The sequence below is a fragment of the Squalius cephalus genome (genome assembly GCF_949319135.1).
Source record: "Squalius cephalus genome assembly, chromosome: 23".
Lineage (NCBI taxonomy): Eukaryota > Metazoa > Chordata > Actinopteri > Cypriniformes > Leuciscidae > Squalius > Squalius cephalus.
Window position 1 is genome coordinate 218797 of NC_137144.1, and position 19213 is coordinate 238009.

General features: G+C 39.6%; 1 protein-coding gene across 2 annotated transcripts in view; it reads right to left on the bottom strand.

The window, feature by feature from the left end:
- Positions 1-1519: 1519 nt before the first annotated feature.
- LOC307151141 (uncharacterized protein) overlaps positions 1520-19213 on the bottom strand; it is a 54858-nt gene continuing 37164 nt past the window's right edge. For both annotated transcript variants that reach the window (XM_079858998.1, XM_079858999.1), the window contains exon 3: positions 1520-8155. In XM_079858998.1, the coding sequence (XP_079715124.1) occupies positions 6612-8155 (1544 nt within the window). In that variant the 3' untranslated portion in view covers positions 1520-6611. The remainder of the gene's footprint in view (positions 8156-19213) is intronic.

Below are 19213 nucleotides of genomic sequence, written 5' to 3' on the forward strand. Positions count from 1 at the left end.
GTATTTTCGTTCAGTCGATTAGACCTGTTTTATGGCGAGATTTCTCTATATTTATACTCTCCTGCCACGCCCTATTTGGCGCGCTCGAGTATGGCAGGGCGCCAAGCTCTCTGATTGGTTCGCGCGCCTCTGCTCTCTCGCCATTGGTTCGTGCAGTTGCCTGCAGCACAGCCTATCAGCTAGCTCGCGCGAGCTTGATGCTCTCGCTTATGCTGCAGCAATGCGTTTTAAAATAAAGGCTTCAATATTCTCGAGAAAAGGAGTTTTCCCATTGCGTTCTCAACGCAGTACTCGTTCCCTTATCTCTAAGGGAACCGAGGTTACGTAAGTAACCAAGTACGTTTCAGCACTTCGTGCTTGAACCCCTAAAAAAAAAAAAATCAAGATGTTTCCAACTCTAACTTTGAACCAATTCTGTAGACTGGCCCATATAGCCTATTTTAACAGGATTTGTTTCCAGGTATGACTATGTACTAAAAATCTGCTTTTGACTTTCATTTATATTTTGATTTTATATACACACACACACACACGATTTGGTGGAGTTTTAGGACACCATTAGGTCACTTGATGGAGTTTTTCAGTTCCTTGCCACTGTTGCCTTTGGCTTGCTCAGTTGGGGATATTTTGGGGATATTTAATTTAATTTTATCATCAATAAATTCCACTAGAAACAAACCTTGTTGTATTATTTTAATTTAATACTGTGAAGCTGCTTTGATACAATCTGTATTGTGAAAAGCGCTATACAAATATACTTGACTTGACACACACATATATATACAGGTGCTGGTCATAAAATTAGAATATCATCAAAAAGTTGATTTATTTCAAGAATTCAACTTAACAGGTGAAACTAATATATTATATAGACTCATTACATGCAAAGTGAGATATTTCAAGCCTTTATTTGTTATAATTTTAATGATTATGCCTTACAGCTTATGAAACCCACGAAATCAAAATCCCAGAAAATTAGAATATTACATGAAATCACACAGTAATTACACAGTGATACCATGGTCATTGAACCATTTGGTTCTTTTGGCAGTGTGGGCAGGTGCAAATCCTGCTGGAAAATGAAGGAAGCATGACGTGCTCTGAACATGTCCTGGTAGACGGCTGCGTTGAGTGGACAGCACAGTGGACCAACACCAGCCGATGACATGGCTCCCCAAACCAACACAGACTGTGGAAAATTCACACTGGACTTCAATCATCTTGGATTGTGTGCCTCTCTTCCTCCAGACTCTGGGACCTTGGTTTCCAAATGAGATGCAAAATTTGCTCTCATCAGAAAAGAGTCCACTGTGCTTTATTAAATCCAGAGTCAATGCAGCCGTCTACCAGGACATTTCCAGAGCACTTCATGCTTCCTTCAGCAGACAAGCTTTATGGAGATGCTTCCTTCATTTTCCAGCAGGATTTGCACCTGCCCACACTGCCAAAATAACCAAAACCTGGTTCAATGACCATGGTATCACTGTATGATTTCATGTAATATTCTAATTTTCTGTGATTTTGATTTCGTGGGTTTCATAAGCTGTAAGCCATAATCATCAAAATTATAATGTGAGGAGCATTCTTTCTTGTGTGACACACTTGAATGAAAGGCTCATTATGCAGCTCATAATGCAGGTCATTGTCTTCTCAGGTGTGAACCTGATCATTGACGCCCACATGCATATTGCCTTTCCAAACAAAAAGTGTTTTGCAAAATTTAAATCAGCTTTTTTTTATGATTAGGCAGGATGATTTTCAGATCATTTTTAAGCAAAAACTCTAGGCAACAACATCCATTAGTCAAAAGTATTGTGGACACATATTTAGTATGTTTTGTGGCCTTGTTTTTTTCAATAACCATGCATAAACATTATTCTCTCAAAAAAAAAAAAAACATGTTGCTCATATATTATGGTAGCCCTGTTTGTGCTGAATAGAGTGTAATGACACCTTTGCCATTAATATGTTTATATGTCAAAACATCTCAAGGACCCCAAAAACACAGAAGACCCCAGAGGGTTAATACTTGTTAATTTTCAAAGCAGTAAACTGAGAGGAACCATATAAAACATTCTGCAGTTTTCTATAACCTGAGGACAAATACATTTAAAGGTTTGTGACCTGTTATATTCTGCATCCACCACATATGCAGATTCCTACATGATGTATCTTTAATTTGGCCAAAATTAAAAAGATAATTATCCCAAAGCAGAGATTCTGTTGAATTAACTTTTTTTGTGCCATGCACAACTCAATTCATGTTGTTCGTTGACCTTTCATGTGCCTGTCTTGTTACTGAAGAAAACATTGTTTGGAAGATACATGAAATATGTTTAATGTTATTATAGATTAAAGAACATTTTATATTTATATACATCTGAGAAGTCATTGAAAGTAAAAAAAAAAAAAAAAAAAAGCTTCAGTGATCTAATGGAATTAAAACATATATCAGGCAGACCGCAGATCACTAACACTATCAGCTGATCTGTTCCTCCACCTACTCTAGTCAACTACAGTATTTAAGCCTACTCAAAACGCATGCCTCTCAGTGTGTACTCAGACATCTGCACCACCTCCACCCCTTCACCTCCTAACATCTCCATAATAGAGTGTATTTTGACTGGACTACTATTGTTCACTATCTTTATTTGCAATTATTGTATCTCTTTCTGCACTGTGTATGTAGCTCAGAAACATTTGGATATTGTCAGGCTAGGAGGATTTATGTCTCAAGGATGTATCCATCAAACTGTCTAATATGGCAGCTGAGCTCCTTAGATCCTAAACCTTTCGCCAAATCCAATAATTGCCAATAAATGTATTATTCTCAAATGTGGTACTGACTGAAATAATAAAATGATCTTCCAGAATAGAGAACCCCCAGTGAATCTCAGCCATTTCCAGTCCTGTATATGTATACATGTTGCACACACTAATATTTCATTGTACTGCCTTATGCAACATCACAACATTTATTTCCATCAAGAGGTGCATCAATTTTTGTTCAAGATCTTGAATTGACAATGCAAGAGTCGAGCACTCTGTAAAGTCTCCTCCAGAAGACTTTCACTGAGGCTAAGGTCAGGACTCAGTTTTCTTTATGCTCCCTGAACCACTCTTCAAATATTTGAGCCTGATTAATCTTGGCATTGTCATCTGGAAATTTGGCCATGAAACGTCTTCTTATATGGTTGTTTAAGAAATGAAAAGCTCACATCAGTAAGGGTTAAAATAACTGTTGCCAAACATCTAACATGCTAGAAACATAATAATCACTGCAACAATGATAAAATCATAGACACCTAAGTATTTACCTATTTAAATTCAAACAGCAACCTTTTTTTTTAATATGTTTTATACGGACAGTAAATATATTTTGTCTTGGTAGTTTAAAAAAAGTTTAATATAATACATATACATATGTATAATACCACTTTCAAATGTATTTCAAGTTGTCAAGTGAATTATGTACACTACCATTAATTTGCAAATCATATTCTGAAGACAGTAAGATTATGAAAACCATTCTTTTTACAAATATACTGCAAATTCATAACATTTACATATGACATCAAAGTATGTAAAGGCAGCTACATAGGTCAAGAATCTATTGCAATAAAATTCATAACGATGTTTAAAAAAACCATGTTTACATGACACAGACATTTACATTTAAACTGAGGGAGATGTGAACTTAATTAAAAACTTAGTAAAGAACAGTCCAACAGTCTGATCAACAGGAGGAGACATGAATGGTTAGTGGTTTGTCTTAATCTTATTTGATTTTAGTGCAGTTGTCGTTACTAGGAAAAATTGTTTGTTTACTGTGTTCACGTGCTGTAGTCGCGTTTGCTCTCGTTTGTAAACAGCTCCAGTAGTGTGGTGTGGCCAGTTGAATTCAATAACAACATTTTTGTTGGCCAGTATATAATCGATTAGTATACCGCAGCAGCCTTCGTGTGAAGCCCTCATCGTGTGAAGACCGAAGAGTGTAAAGACCGGCGACTCTACCTGCCCGACTCCACCGAGCAAGGACAAGGCTCTTGAGTATTGTTTTCTTTACTTTTATACAGCGTGGTATCATCTGTTTGTATTAGTTACCTGTTTTCACTACGTGCTTCCAAATCCCTACTATTAGGGATTCAGATCACTTCCTCCTTACTCTCAACCTCAACCTGCCTCATAACACAACACACACCCCTCCACGGGTCATCTGCCTCAGAACACAACACACACTCCTCCACGGGTCACCTTTCGGCAAAACCTACGCTCACTCTCACCTATCCTCTCTGGTCTCATCCACACTTCCTCCCCCTGATCAGCTCTCAACACTAGAGACTAACAGTGCAACTGATAATCTTTTCTCCACTTTAACATCCTGCTTGGACAACGTCTGCACCCTTTCCTCCAGGCCAGCCCGCGCGCGCCACACCCTCTGCCCCCTGGTTATCTGATGTTCTCTGTGAACATCTTTAAACTCAGGGGTGCAGAAAGGAAGTGGCGCAAATCGAAAGATCCTACTGACCTTGGTCTTTATAAATCCCTCCTCTCTTCCTTCTCTGCTAATATCTCTACTGCTAAAATGACTTACTATCTTAAAATTAACAATTGTTCTGATTATCGCATGCTTTTCAAAACCTTCTCTCTTTTTAACCGTCCTCCTCCTACTCCATCAACCCTTACAGATGATGACTTTGCCACATTCTTCATAAATAAAACCACCACCTTAAGCGGCCAATTTTCAACACCACAATTTGACATGCACATCTTAACAGCTAACACACACATTCTCGCGACTCTCAGAGGCAGAGGTCTCCAAACTATTTCCAATCACCCTGCTACCTGGCCGCTTGATCCTATCCCCACTCATCTCTTTCAAGCCTTTTCTTCCTCAGTTGTACACGCACTCACTCAGATCATCAACACCCTCTTCACACTGGTACCTTTCCCACAGCATTTTAGCAGGCTCGGGTAATCCCACTGCTTAAGAAACTCCCTCTAAATCCAGCACTTTATGCCTTCTTCCATTCATTGCTAAAAGTCTTGAACGAGTTGTTTTCAACCAAGTCTCTTCCTTTCTTGCACAGAACAACCTCCTGGACAACAACCAGTCTGGTCCCAAAAGCAGACACTCAACTAAGACTGCCCTGCTCTCGGTTATTGAAGTTCTGAGACTGGCAAGGGCAACTTCCAAATCTTCAGTGCTCCTCCTGCTGGATCTGTCTCCTGCTTTTGACACAGTTAACCACCAGATCCTCCTGTCAACCCTCAAGACAAAGGGCATCGCAGGAGCCCCACTCCAGCTACTGGGGTGCCTCAGGGCTCAGTGCTGGGACCACTTCTCCTCTCCATCTACATGTCATCACTAGGATCTGTCATTTAGAAATGTTTTTTAGTTGCTGGTTTTTCCTGTAACTGCTGTGCTGATGACACACAACTCTACCTCTCATTCCAACTAGGGGATCCGACAGTTGCTGCTCACATCTCAGCCTGCCTGACAGACATTTCTTGCTGGATGAAGGACCACCACCTTCAACTAAACCTTGCGAAGACAGAGCTGCTTGTGGTCTCGGCCAACCCAACACTACACCACAATTTCTCCATTCAGCTCGGTTCATCAACCATAGCTCTATCCAGGACACCCAGGAACCTTGGAGTTGTGATCGATGATCAGTTGAACTTCAAAGACCACATTGCTAGAACTGCCCGGTCCTGTAGATTTGCCTTATACAACATTAGGAGGATCAGGCTCTTCCTATCGGAGCATGCTACACAACTACACAAGTCCAAGCTCTTGTTATATCCAGACCAGGCCTATTGTAATGCTCTCTTGGCACGCCTTCCAGCATGTACTGTCAAACTTCTGCAACTGATCCAGTATGCTACAGCAAGAGTGGGTTTTAATGAGTTGAAGAGAGCGTACGTCACGCCTCTCCTCATAAAATTGCACTGGTTGCCAGTTGCCGCTTGCATCAAATTCAAGGCATTGATGTTTGCCTACAGAACAACCACTGGCTCTGCACCTCTATACCTAAACGCATTACCTAGACCTAGGTCCCTTCCAGAAGCTTGCGCTCTGCAAGTGAACGGTGCCTTGTGGTGCCATCTCAAAGAGGCAAAAAATCACTTTCATGGACCGGTGGTGGTGGAATGACCTGTCTAACTCAACCCGTGCTGCTGAGTCTCTAGCAATTATCAAGAAACTGCTAAAGATGCATCTTTTTTGCCAACATTTGACTCAATACTAATCATTTCCTATTACAGATCTATTATGAAAAAAATCCTATTGCATATTGTTGCCCTATTGCTAATTTGATTGCTTCTATTGCTCTCCTCATTTGTAAGTCGCTTTGGGTAAAAGCATCTGCTAAATGATTAAATGTAATCAAAATCTCAGCTTTCAAATTCTGTCAATTTTATCACTAATTAAAAAAAAAAAGTGTGGCTCTTTAATGTGTGGTGACAGATCGCTGTAGTGCAACAATTCAAGCAGCACGTGAACCGATAATGTCTTCCTCTTTACTACTAGTTAAAGCTCCATGATGATGGAGTATTTATATTTATAGCCTGACGTATTTAATATCTGTTAAGTGTAAATATTGTAAAAATCATTCAGTGTGAATTCTCATGTGGTAATTAAGGTTTCTTTGCCGGGTGAAACTTTTTCCACACTTTTGGCAGGTGTAAGGCTTCTCTCCAGTGTGGATTCTCATGTGGACTTTAAGGTGTACATGTTGATAAAAACTATTTCCACACTGAAGGCATGTATAAGGCTTCTCTCCAGTGTGAATTCTCATGTGCCTGTTTAGGATTCCTTTATGATTGAAACTTTTTCCACACTGTTGGCAGGTGAAAGGCTTCTCTCCAGTGTGAATTCTCATGTGGTAATTAAGGTTTCCTTTTTGGTTGAAACTTTTTCCACACTGTTGGCAGGTAAAAGGGCTCTCTCCAGTGTGAATTCTCATGTGGTATTTAAGGTTTCTTTTTCGGGTGAAACTTTTTCCACACTGTTGGCAGGTGTTAGGCTTCTCTCCAGTGTGGATTCTCATGTGGACTTTAAGGTGTACATGTTGATCAAAACTCTTCCCACACTGAGGGCATGTATAAGGCTTCTCTCCAGAGTGGATTCTCATATGCCTGTTAAGGATTCCTTTTTGGTTGAAACCTTTTCCACACCTTAGGCAGGTGAAAGGCTTCTCTCCAGTGTGAATTTTCATGTGGTAATTAAGGTTTCCTTTTCGGGTGAAACTTTTTCCACACTGTTGGCAGGTGTAAGGCTTCTCTCCAGAGTGGATTTTCATGTGGACTTTAAGGTGTACATGTTGATCAAAACTCTTCCCACACTGAGGGCATCTATAAGACTTCTCTCCAGAGTGAATTCTCATATGCCTGTTAAGGATTCCTTTTTGGTTGAAACCTTTTCCACACCTTAGGCAGGTGAAAGGCTTCTCTCCAGTGTGAATTCTCATGTGGTAATTAAGGTTTCCTTTTCGGGTGAAACTTTTTCCACACTGTTGGCAGGTGTTAGGTTTCTCTCCAGTGTGGACTTTAAGGTGTACATGTTGATCAAAACTCTTCCCAAACTGTGGGCAAGTGTAAGGGCTCTCTCCAGCGTTAACTCTCTTGTGAACTTTAAGGTTCCTGTTTTGAGCAGTAGTCTTTCCACACTGAGAGTATGTAAAAGGCTTCTCTCCAGTGTGAATTTTCATGTGCCTGTTAAGGACTCCTTTTTGGTTGAAACTTTTTACACACATTTGGCAAGTGTAAGGTTTCTCTTTATTGTGAATTCTCATGTGCCTGTTAAGGATTCCTTTTTGGTTGAAACTTTTCCCACATTGTTGGCAGGTGAAAGGCTTCTCTCCAGTGTGAATTCTCATGTGGTCTTCAAGGTGTCCTTTTTGATTGAAACACTTTCCACACTGAGGACATGTGTAAGGCTTCTCAGTGTGAATTTTCATGTGGTCTTCAAGGTGTCCTTTTTGATTGAATCTGTTTCCACACAGTTTGTAGCTGAAAGGACTTATAGTCCCTGTCTTTTGCGCTATATTTCGTGAGGAATTTTCTCCAGCAATGAAATAATGATGATTGTTATATTGATCTTTCTCTTCCATTTCCTTCAGTATTTCACTCTCCTCTTTCAGTGCCATCAGGTCTAAGGCGAAAAAAGAGGAAACAAAATAGTTAACCCCAGTTTAATGGCACAAACCAACAGACATCCAATCATTTATACATGTAAAGCATCAAAACCCATTTAACCATCAAAGCCATCTTAAACCCAGTTGGCAGTTGAACCCTTAATTAAAAAATTACAGACTGATCTCAATCTCATACTTTTGTCAGGGAGCACGCAGAATATGTTTGTTAAAATTTTGGAATAACCCATTGCTGCCAAGTGGATTTACAACTCCCCAATCGACCAAACCTGAAACCAAAACACTCACAGATGCAAGCGAGAGACCACAGCAGATCAAAACGAAACAATCTTTGTAATACAATTTAATGTCTAAATATCAGAACAATAGTGTCTTCTGAACCAGAGAAATAGTATTTGTGAAGAATTTCAATCAGGATTAAAGCCCCATCATTGCAAAGAACCTGCTTATTGAAGTTAGAAATTACCTGCTTTTACCATCTGATTGTGTAACAAAGTAAAATAATGACGTCTTTGAAACACAAAAGAATGTTGAGCATGTTGATTTGCACAAAAAAATGCACTGTATTATAGGTGCTTGCATTTTGGGGGGCTGAAGTTGGACATGGTTGTGTATGTAAGCTGTTAAACATTTCACACGCAATTTCATTACAATTTTGTTTTTAAATAATCCATATTAAAGGGATAGTTCACTTTGAAATTAAATTTCTACGGTTTCGTTCCAATGAACTGCAGTAGCCAAGGCGACATCTAGTGTATACATCTATACCCGCCCGCGCCCTCAGATCATTTGGACGCGGCTGTGTTCAAGAGGTAACAACGATATAAATACTGTTCGTTTTCTCACACAAACCGCTCGTTTCGTGTCTTAGGTCATCAATGTGTACTTACGATGGGGAATTGTTTAATTTGGAAGATGGGGAATTGTTTTAATTTCGACTCTGTGCTTGCTCTTTGAGGTGGTGACCATAGACCTGCATTATTTGACTGACAGACAAGAACGGTTTGACCTAAAAATATCAAAATTGAAACTACTGCGGAAAAAAAGACACCTACATCTTGGATGCCCTTGAGGTAAGCTAAAACATACCAAAATTTAATTTCAAAGTGAACTATCCCTTTAACTTGACAGAATTAATTAGCAAAATATTAATTTGTGCAATGATTTATTAATAATATCATATATAATAATATCCAACAGGCAATTTTTAGTCCATTTTATTTCGCTTTTCAAATTCAGTGGTTCAAATTTGGCAGAAAAATCAACATTGCACATCTGGGAACGTCAGCAATAGCAGTAGAGTACCGATGGATAATCTCCATCTGCTGTTAGTCGGCTCACCAGCGGGTGTTGACCAAGACCAGAGCAACAGGTAGAGTCATTCATTCACAAAAACTGATTTACCAAAATGGAGCAAGCTGTAAATGTGTTATTATTTTCAGGGCCAGTTGCCTATATATGCAGAAAAGCTGAAAAAGACACAAAAGCTGTTTTTATATTTAATTCAAAGTCTTTGTGGTTCCCTTTTGAGAGCGGAAACTCAACATTGCGTCAGCTATGACTCCTGAGGGAACTCTTCCCTTCTCCGAATTTGCTGAAATCTTATAGGCTAACGCCAGTGTAAGGGTGGATTTCCTGCAGGGATTTAGACTGCAAGACTGCCGAATGACTAAAGAAATGTTATTAGCAAGATGGTAGAAAACTGTACATTTCTTGTCTATTCCACCCACTGCTACTTATACCAACGACGGAAATAAGCACAGTTACAATAGCTTAATATGTATGGAAGCATATTGGTAGCAATATTCAATTTGAAATGTAATATGCAAAATGACAATGCAATATGTAAAATGGCAATGCATTTCTGTCATTAAATTTTAATTTTCCCATCATTTGTGCAACGTTTGGTGCAAAATGAAAATGAAAATTCAAATATATAATTTACATTTGCCATTTCATACACTAGTTTTAATATGTAAATTGAATACATATTTTAACGCTTTATAAGTTGCAAAATTAAAATGAAAATGTATTACAGAAATGATTAGATATGTTTAACATGTTCAAGCAAAAACTGTAGCAAAATTGTAATTTAAATGTTATTTTTTCTTAATTGCATTTACACTCACAGTTAAGACACTTGCGATTGCATTTCCATTAAGTGTCCCGCAATGAATGTAGCAAAATTCAATGTGCAATTTGAAAATGCATTCTGAGCCGATCACGTGCCCACCCCGCCCCGCCCTGCCCTGTCAATCACTGCGTGAAGTTGGCCCCGCCCCCAACAAAAAATAGGCTCAATCGTTTTTACTTAGTCTGTGCTGTAATTTTTGTTTGTTTGTGCTGCTTCTGTTTTTTAGATAGTAAAAGAATATTTATAGGTAATTCTGTCACCCAGGCCGCCACATGCTCCAAATAAAATAGATCTTGTTCGGTTTGTGATGCTTCAGTTTTTGAAATATTAGACCGAATTATAGACGATGACGTCACCTGCTCAACGTTCACCCAAAATTATCATATGTTTGTGCTAATTTGGGCAGATAAACGTTAATTTTGTGCTGCTTCGGTTTCTTAAATATTAAAATAATATTTATTGTAATAAACCTCATTCTGAGGTCACTCAGCCCCCCTACTGCTCCACATTCACCCAAAATAGTCTCGTTTGTTTGTGCGATCGTTTGCCGGTTAAAGTTTCGTGTGCTGCCTCGTTGTTGAAAATATTAGACACTGAATTATAGGCGATGACGTCACCAGCCCTCGACCTGCTCCACATTCACCCAAAAAAGGCTAGGTCGATGAATTTGACCCGTCAGATTCCGTGACCCTGTGTATTAATACCTTCAATATGCTTTATAAAATAGAAAGGGGATTTGCATGTCTGCCTCATATTTTATGATTATACAGCTGCAAACAAAGATGGTCACACACATCACATTCGTCACTTTATTGAACATTACAGTCAGTTATTAAAGAGCGTTCACGTTTTTCGGTAGCTATTAATACCGAATACCAATGGAGCTTTGTCATATTATGTGATCACAGAGTAACAGTTAATAGGCCAATGCATTTGTAAGGAAAAACTAAAGGATCTCCAACATTATTGGGTATTAAAGTTAATAGTACTAAGAATAGAGATAAGCATGTATCAGACAATGATAATATTTTATACAAAACGAAACCATCAACACAGTCCAGCATCAGACAACAGCAGCTCAGAGTAATGTTGACGCCTGATAAGGCAGAACATTCTCCCAGACCCAGACGGTCCAACATCGTACTGGTTCTTCTATCACCTGCAGACGCGTAATAATCTTCAGAAACACTACCATTTCTCTGTCCACGCTCCACTTCATCTGTTAGTGAATGTAACACTCGTATCAGATCTGCCGCCGCCGTGTTTCCTTCCAACACCTCAAAATATGCACCATAGCCTATGTTTACCTGTTGCCGAGCAACGCAGTGATTGACAGGGCAGGGCGGGGCGGGGCGGGGCGGGGCGGGGCGGGGCGGGGCGGGGCGGGCACGTGATCGGCTCAGAATGCATTTTCAAATTGCACATTGAATTTTGCTACATTCATTGCGGGACACTTAATGGAAATGCAATCGCAAGTGTCTTAACTGTGAGTGTAAATGCAATTAAGAAAAAATAACATTTAAATTACAATTTTGCTACAGTTTTTGCTTGAACATGTTAAACATATCTAATCATTTCTGTAATACATTTTAATTTTAATTTTGCAACTTATAAAGCGTTAAAATATTTATTCAATTTGCATATTAAAACTAGTGTATGAAATGGCAAATGTAAATTATATAATTGAATTTTCATTTTCATTTTGCACCCAAACGTTGCACAAATGTAATGGAAAATTTTAATTTAAATACAGAAATGCATTGCCATTTTACATATTGCATTGTCATTTTGCATATTACATTTCAAATTGAAATTTGCTACCCATATGCTTCCATAAATATGTGGGAGAGCATTGCTATAGAGAGTGACAATATTGTATTGCAATAATGTAGCACTTTAAAGTCAATACCAAATCAAAACTAATTAGCACATTATTTGTAATTGAAAAGGTTTAACGACAAAATATGGTTATGGTTACACTTAAAATAGTTACAAAATAGATGTATGAGATGATGATAACTTGTACCATTAATCTTACCCAGCATGTACAATCTTACCTGAGAGAGAAGGAGAGAGAGAAAGTAAGAGGAAAGAGGAGGTAAAGAGAGAGAGCCCCAAGAAAGGGACCCAGAGAATAAGAAGAGAGCCAGGGTACCGAGAGTCAGAGCATCAGTTACAATCTTGTTTTTTTTCCTTTCTCAGACCATGTGACTAAAACCCAAATGCGAGACATTGAAACTGACCAATCAGATAATTACAACTTCCCCCACCGTACTAAAGGTGTGACAATTCATCGACCCCCAAAGTACACACATCTTGGCCTACAGGTCTTGATCACTATCAGCCCCTCTGTGCCTTTAGGAACTCCAAATGGTCCTTGTGGTAGAAAGAGGGGGTGGAAAACAGTCAAGATTATTTTCAATCCAACACCAGCTTGGAACTGTAACCCTAGCTGACCTGAAGGATGCAGACCGCAAGAGGCTCCTCTCCGGCCTCTTTGGTGACACCGTGGAGTCAGTCGCTGAGCGTTTTTCTGAGGCTAAGAAGAGCGCGAAAGTGATGAGCCACATGATCCCCCGTCACTTGTTCCCCTCCCAGTAAGGCTCTTGCTTACTGCTCCGCGCTTCGCTCTATCGCTTTTACATTTTATCTCCTATATTTTTATATTTTATTTCCTTTTATCACCTAATTTTAACTTCAGCAAACACCACAGTGCTCAGACAACAAAGTTTGGATTACTACAAAAACGCAGAATTCTTTTACCCGACCAGCTTACATTCCGGGAAAGGAAAACACAACTGCCTACATTCATACGGATAAGAGAGAAAATGCCTCTTCAGGTTCAAGAATCTACTTGCTGCACTAACTGCCACAGACTTTTACAAAGGATTGCAGTTCTCGAAACAAAGTTACTTACGGGACCACCAAACCAGACGAAGCACACAACAGAGCTTCGTCATGGACACCCTCAGCATACCGGTGAGTCCCATGAAACTAGTGCTCCTCGACAGGAAGAGAAACAAGCCGATCGACTTACTAATCGATGGCACAAACAGGGAGCGAAACCCAAAGGCACTCGAGACATCAGATTGTCACGAGCATCACATATTGCCGCAGTAGCATCCTCTACCCCAGATACAGCTCTGACAAGGATTGCAAACACCGGTCTTCTACCACCGCCTATACATCTTGAGAACAGATTTGAAGTACTAATGAATGTAAATGAGGAATCCCCAAATGTGATGAATGTGATCGAACACAGACTGAATGGGCCAGTAGCTAACACTGATGCTAACCGGCGCTCAAGGTCGAGCAGACAGCGGCACTCAGCTCAGAGCGCAGCCGAGCCCAGGACTCTGATAGTGGGGGACTCCATAATCAGAAACATTAGCAGCAGGGATACAACTACGTGCTGCCTTCCACAAGCAACAACTTCTGATATAAACAGGGAACTTCAGAACATTCTGATGAAACATAAGACTGCAAATCGACTCATCATTCATGTGGGGAAGAATGATATTCATAAAGAGCAGTCAGAACTCCTTAAGAAGGATTTCAATGAACTTTTTGAAACACTTAAAAGACTGAAAGTTCAAACATTCATCAGTGGACCTCTCCCAGCAAGAGGAACAAACAGGTTTTCACGGTTGCTTGGGCTAAATACATGGCTGCAAAAAACCTGCAATATAAAAGGAGTAAACTTCATTGACAATTTCAATCTTTTCTGGAGTCAGAGACAACTTTTTCATCGGGATGGCCATCACCCAAACAAACTTGGTTCAAGAGTGTTAAAGGACAATTTCTACTTCTCCCTCATACATCCTTCTGCAGTTTGTGCCAATCCAGTCAATCTGAACGGCACACACACACCTGGACACAGTATGAATGACCACGGGACTTCACTTCAGCAGCAAAATGGACATGCGGTTGACATATCACACAAGGACAATGATAACACCACTCCGCCACAACAACCTCTGCTCACGGACACAATCTCAGCTGAGCCCTGCCCACAGAGAGACATATCAGAACTGCTTGAAGATTCAGCACCCAATGACGACTTTCGGGAAAACAGCCAGGGAAGCCAGGACAGCATATCACAACCTCCTATAACACCAGAGCAACAGCCCCTTTCACCAGACACGCTATCTCTCTCTCCAGCATCGCCACTTCTGTGCTTCTCACAGAAAATGGAAGAACTGGTGCATGCTGGAACCAGACTATCCCACTCTTTTGCTGCGAGCCCCCAGATACCAACCAAAAAACGACAGGCACCATTACCACCAAAGCCTGCGGGCCCAGCTCGCCCTCCCCCTCCTGTGAGAGCTCTTCGGCCTCTGCCACAACGCCAGGGCCCACACCCTCCTCCATCTGCTCGAGGTGAACCAAAAACAACTGATACCAGCTCTCAGTGATGTGTTTTGGGTCCCCGCTCTGATAACAGTAACTTTCTCAAATGTTTACAGAACAAGCGGGAACCCAGTGTGCCTGTATCTTTCTCTATTGCTGCTCTATTACAAGATAGAAAATCTAAGGCCTTCAATAGCCGTGCAGCAAACCTAACTAATCTGGTGCCTATTACACGTCAAAGTAAGATTGATGTGGGGACAAAAAGTAAGACTGTTAAGTTAGCACTTTTAAACATTCGTTCACTTAAAAATAAATCACTTCTAGTCAACGATTTAATAACCACAAACAACCTGGATTTTATGCTTCTGAATGAAACTTGGCTAGAGGACAGCTGCAGTGCAACAATCCTCAATGAAACAGCCCCTCCTAACTTTACTTTTATGAGTGTCTGCAGAGCTGTTAAGAGAGGTGGGGGTCTAGCTGCTCTTTTTAAAGATATCTATCAATGTAAGCAAATATCATTTGGGAATTACCCTTCTTTCGAATATCTGGGTATTGTGTTGAAAGGTGCTCCACGCATTTTACTTATCATTATTTACAGGCCTCCAAAATACTCTCCAGCCTTCACTGAGGACTTTACAGAACTGTTATCAACAATTACATCAGAGTTTGACTGTTTTGCCATTGCAGGAGATTTTAACATTCACATAGATTGTGCAGAGAACAATATGGCAGAAGAAATCAAAACTGTTTTAAAAACTTTTGATCTGACTCAGCATATACATGGACCCACACACAATCGTGGACACACTCTAGATTTACTTATCAGTAAGGGTCTAAACATTTCATTAATTGTTATTAAGGATGTAGCACTGTCTGATCATTTCTGTATTTTCTTTGATATATTGATCTCTCCTGCCACTGAAGCTAGATCTGTGTCTGTCAAGAAGAGATGCTTAAATGAGAACACTAGTGTACTATTTATGAAGGCTATATCCTTAACACCAAGCATATCTGCAGACTCTGTTGATTTTCTCCTTGATTCTTTTAACTCAAAAGTTAAAGGTATAATTGATGATATTGCTCCTGTGAAAGTCAGGAAGAAGAGTGGCAGACAAAAAGCACCTTGGAGAAACTCAACAGCAGTGCAAAATATGAAAAGACAATGCAGAAAAGTAGAGCGCATGTGGCGGAAGACTAAACTTGTAGTCCATTATAACATCTACAAAGACAGCCTTCATGCTTTTAATATGGAACTAGGCAAAGCTAGACAGACTTTCTTCTCAAATATTATAAACAGCAATTTAAACAACACACGCACTCTTTTTGCTACTGTAGAGAGACTGACAAACCCTCCAAGCCAGATTCCCAGTGAAATGCTCTCAGACAACAAGTGCAGTGAGTTTGCTTCTTTCTTCTCTGAGAAAATCAGTAATATCAGAAAGGTGATCAGCACATCCTTGAGTTGCACTGAGGTCAGACAGATAAAACCACCTGAGAAATTAGTTGCTATGTCTGATTTCAAAGAAATTGATGGCAAAATTTTGGAAGAAACTGTACAGCACCTTAAAACATCAACCTGTGCTCTTGACACACTTCCCACATCATTTTTCAAAAGTGTGTTAAACAGTTTAGAAGCAGATCTCCTAGAAGTGGTAAATGCCTCACTTCTCTCTGGGAGTTTTCCAAACTCCCTGAAAACTGCAATTGTCAAGCCCCTCCTGAAAAAGAGCAATCTGGATAAGACCATATTAAGCAACTATAGACCGATCTCAAATCTTCCTTTCATAGGCAAGATCATTGAAAAAGTTGTCTTCAATCAGCTGAACAAATTCTTGAGCTTGAATGGATCCTTTGACAATTTTCAGTCTGGTTTCCGACCGCACCACAGCACAGAGACAGCGCTCATAAAGATAATAAACGATATTCGCTTAAATACTGATTCAGGCAAATTATCAGTGCTGGTACTACTTGACCTTAGTGCTGCATTTGACACTGTCGATCATAACATACTTCTTGACAGGCTGGAAAACTGGGTGGGGCTTTCTGGGATAGTCCTAAAATGGTTCAGGTCATACTTAGATGGGAGAGGTTATTATGTGAGTATAGGAGATCATAAGTCTGAGTGGACATCCATGACATGCGGAGTCCCTCAAGGCTCGATTCTTGCGCCACTCCTGTTCAACCTGTATATGCTCCCAATGAGCCAAATAATGAGAAAGAACCAAATTGCTTACCACAGCTATGCAGACGACACACAGATCTACTTAGCCCTATCGCCTAACGATTACAGCCCCATTGACTCCCTGTGCCAATGCATTGACGAAGTCAACAGTTGGATGTGTCAAAACTTTCTTCAGTTAAACAAAGACAAAACTGAAGTCATTGCGTTCGGAAACAAAGATGAAGTTCTCAAGGTGAACGCATACCTTCACTCTAGGGGTCAAACAACTAAAAATCAAGTCAGGAATCTCGGTGTGTCACTAGAGTCAGACCTTAGTTTCAGTAGTCATGTCAAAGCAATAACTAAATCAGCATACTATCATCTGAAAAATATTGCAAGTAGATGCTTTGTTTCCAGACAAGACTTAGAGAAACTTGTGCATGCTTTCATCACCAGCAGGGTGGATTATTGTAATGGACTCCTCACTGGCCTTCCCAAAAAGACCATAAGACAGTTGCAGCTCATACAGAACGCTGCTGCCAGGATTCTGAGCAGAACCAGAAAATATGAACATATCACACCAGTCCTCAGGTCTTTACACTGGCTCCCAGTTAAATTTAGGATTGATTTTAAAGTATTATTACTGGTATATAAATCATTTAATGGCCTAGGACCTCAATACATTGCAGATATGCTCACAGAATATAAACCCAACAGATCACTCAGATCATTAGGATCATATCAGCTAGAAATACCAAGGGTTCACTCTAAGCATGGCGAGTCCGCTTTTAGCTATTATGCCAGCCGCAGCTGGAACCAGCTTCCAGAGGAGATCAGATGTGCTCCTACTGTAGTCACTTTCAAATCCAGACTCAAAACACATCTGTTTAGCTATGCATTTACTGAATGAGCACTGTGCCACTGTTCGTCCGAATGTTTGTACTGTATTTTATTCTATTTTTCTAAACTGTTTTAATTATTCTTATTTCTTTTATTATTTTAATTTCTTCTATGTAAAGCACTTTGAATTGCCATTGTGTATGAAATGTGCTATATAAATAAACTTGCCTTGCCTTGCCTTGCCTCCCGCAAGAGTGTTTAGCCTCGCCGGGGCAAGGCTCCCATCTACACCAGCAATTATAGAATTAATATGGCCGCTGTGTCATTTTCTAGACGCGTGTGAAGGGGGTGGATTGGAATCCACTGCTGCTTCAATGAATATGTAATGAGAGATTATAATCAGGGTTTTAATCAATATTTTTCCTTCTAAATATCACATAAGTTGAATTACTTCTCTGGAGATTTTATTTTGTTATTGACGTTACCAGTGTGATTACTGAAATGTTCTTTTCATGTATTCTTTAATGTCTGTAATCGATATTTGAATGTGGTAACAGTGCTTGCCTATTTATCCCGGAATTATCCTTCCAGAAATTAACCCTCTGAGGTCGGCAAACGCGCCGGCGCGTTTTGCCGTATTTTCTTCACATAGTAGCACTATAAACTTAAATTTCTCCGTCATTTATGGTCATACAGAAAAAAGAAATATAAAAAAATAATCTGTGATATTTTTACTTTTGTAGGTGTCCACTTACAATCAAAACAAATATTCTCTGTTTAAGTAATTTGTATAAAACCAACAAGATGTCCAGCTTCTCAAACGCTTCCTAATTATTTTTTAATTTGAACACGCCCACTCGCGCAAAAGATATTCACATGCAAATCTCCACATGGAACGCGAACGCGCTCGTTACCTCAGAAACAAAACACCAAAACACTTCACAATCTCTGCTTTTCGTCGAGTTTGAAAGACACGCCGTGAGCTTACATTGGAATTACCTCAGAAGAAGAAGAACGCGATTTGAAGACAAGAAAGATGTAAGGTAAGAAATTCTTACATATTAGTTTGTTATTGTTGCATAAATTTCACATTGCAGTTGAACTGTTGCTAGATATATGGTGAATATTATAATATTTAGACCCGTGTTTACTGTTACTGTGTTTGTGGATATCTGCTCAAATGTAGATATGTGTATGTAAGTTAACCATAATGTTTTATATTTGAGCGCGATCGCGTTTGAATGTATCATATTTGGATCGCGATCGCGTTTGAAAAGCACCAAACGGCTTCAAGTTTTTACTATTATCTCATTTCATATCATCATAACGAATGGAAACATTAGAAGTAACATGATAATCAATATATTTTTCTCTAGCTTAGTTGGTACTGAAATATTTTGGAAGATTTATAGGCTGATATGGTTATTGTTATTATTATTTTATGCAGCACTGTGCATAGCCTATGCCTACAAGGCACAACAAACCTGGTGTTCATTATATTATATATTGGAAACATTTATGTGTGTGTGTATGTGTGTATTCTGTGAATTTTAAAAAGCAATTTTAACC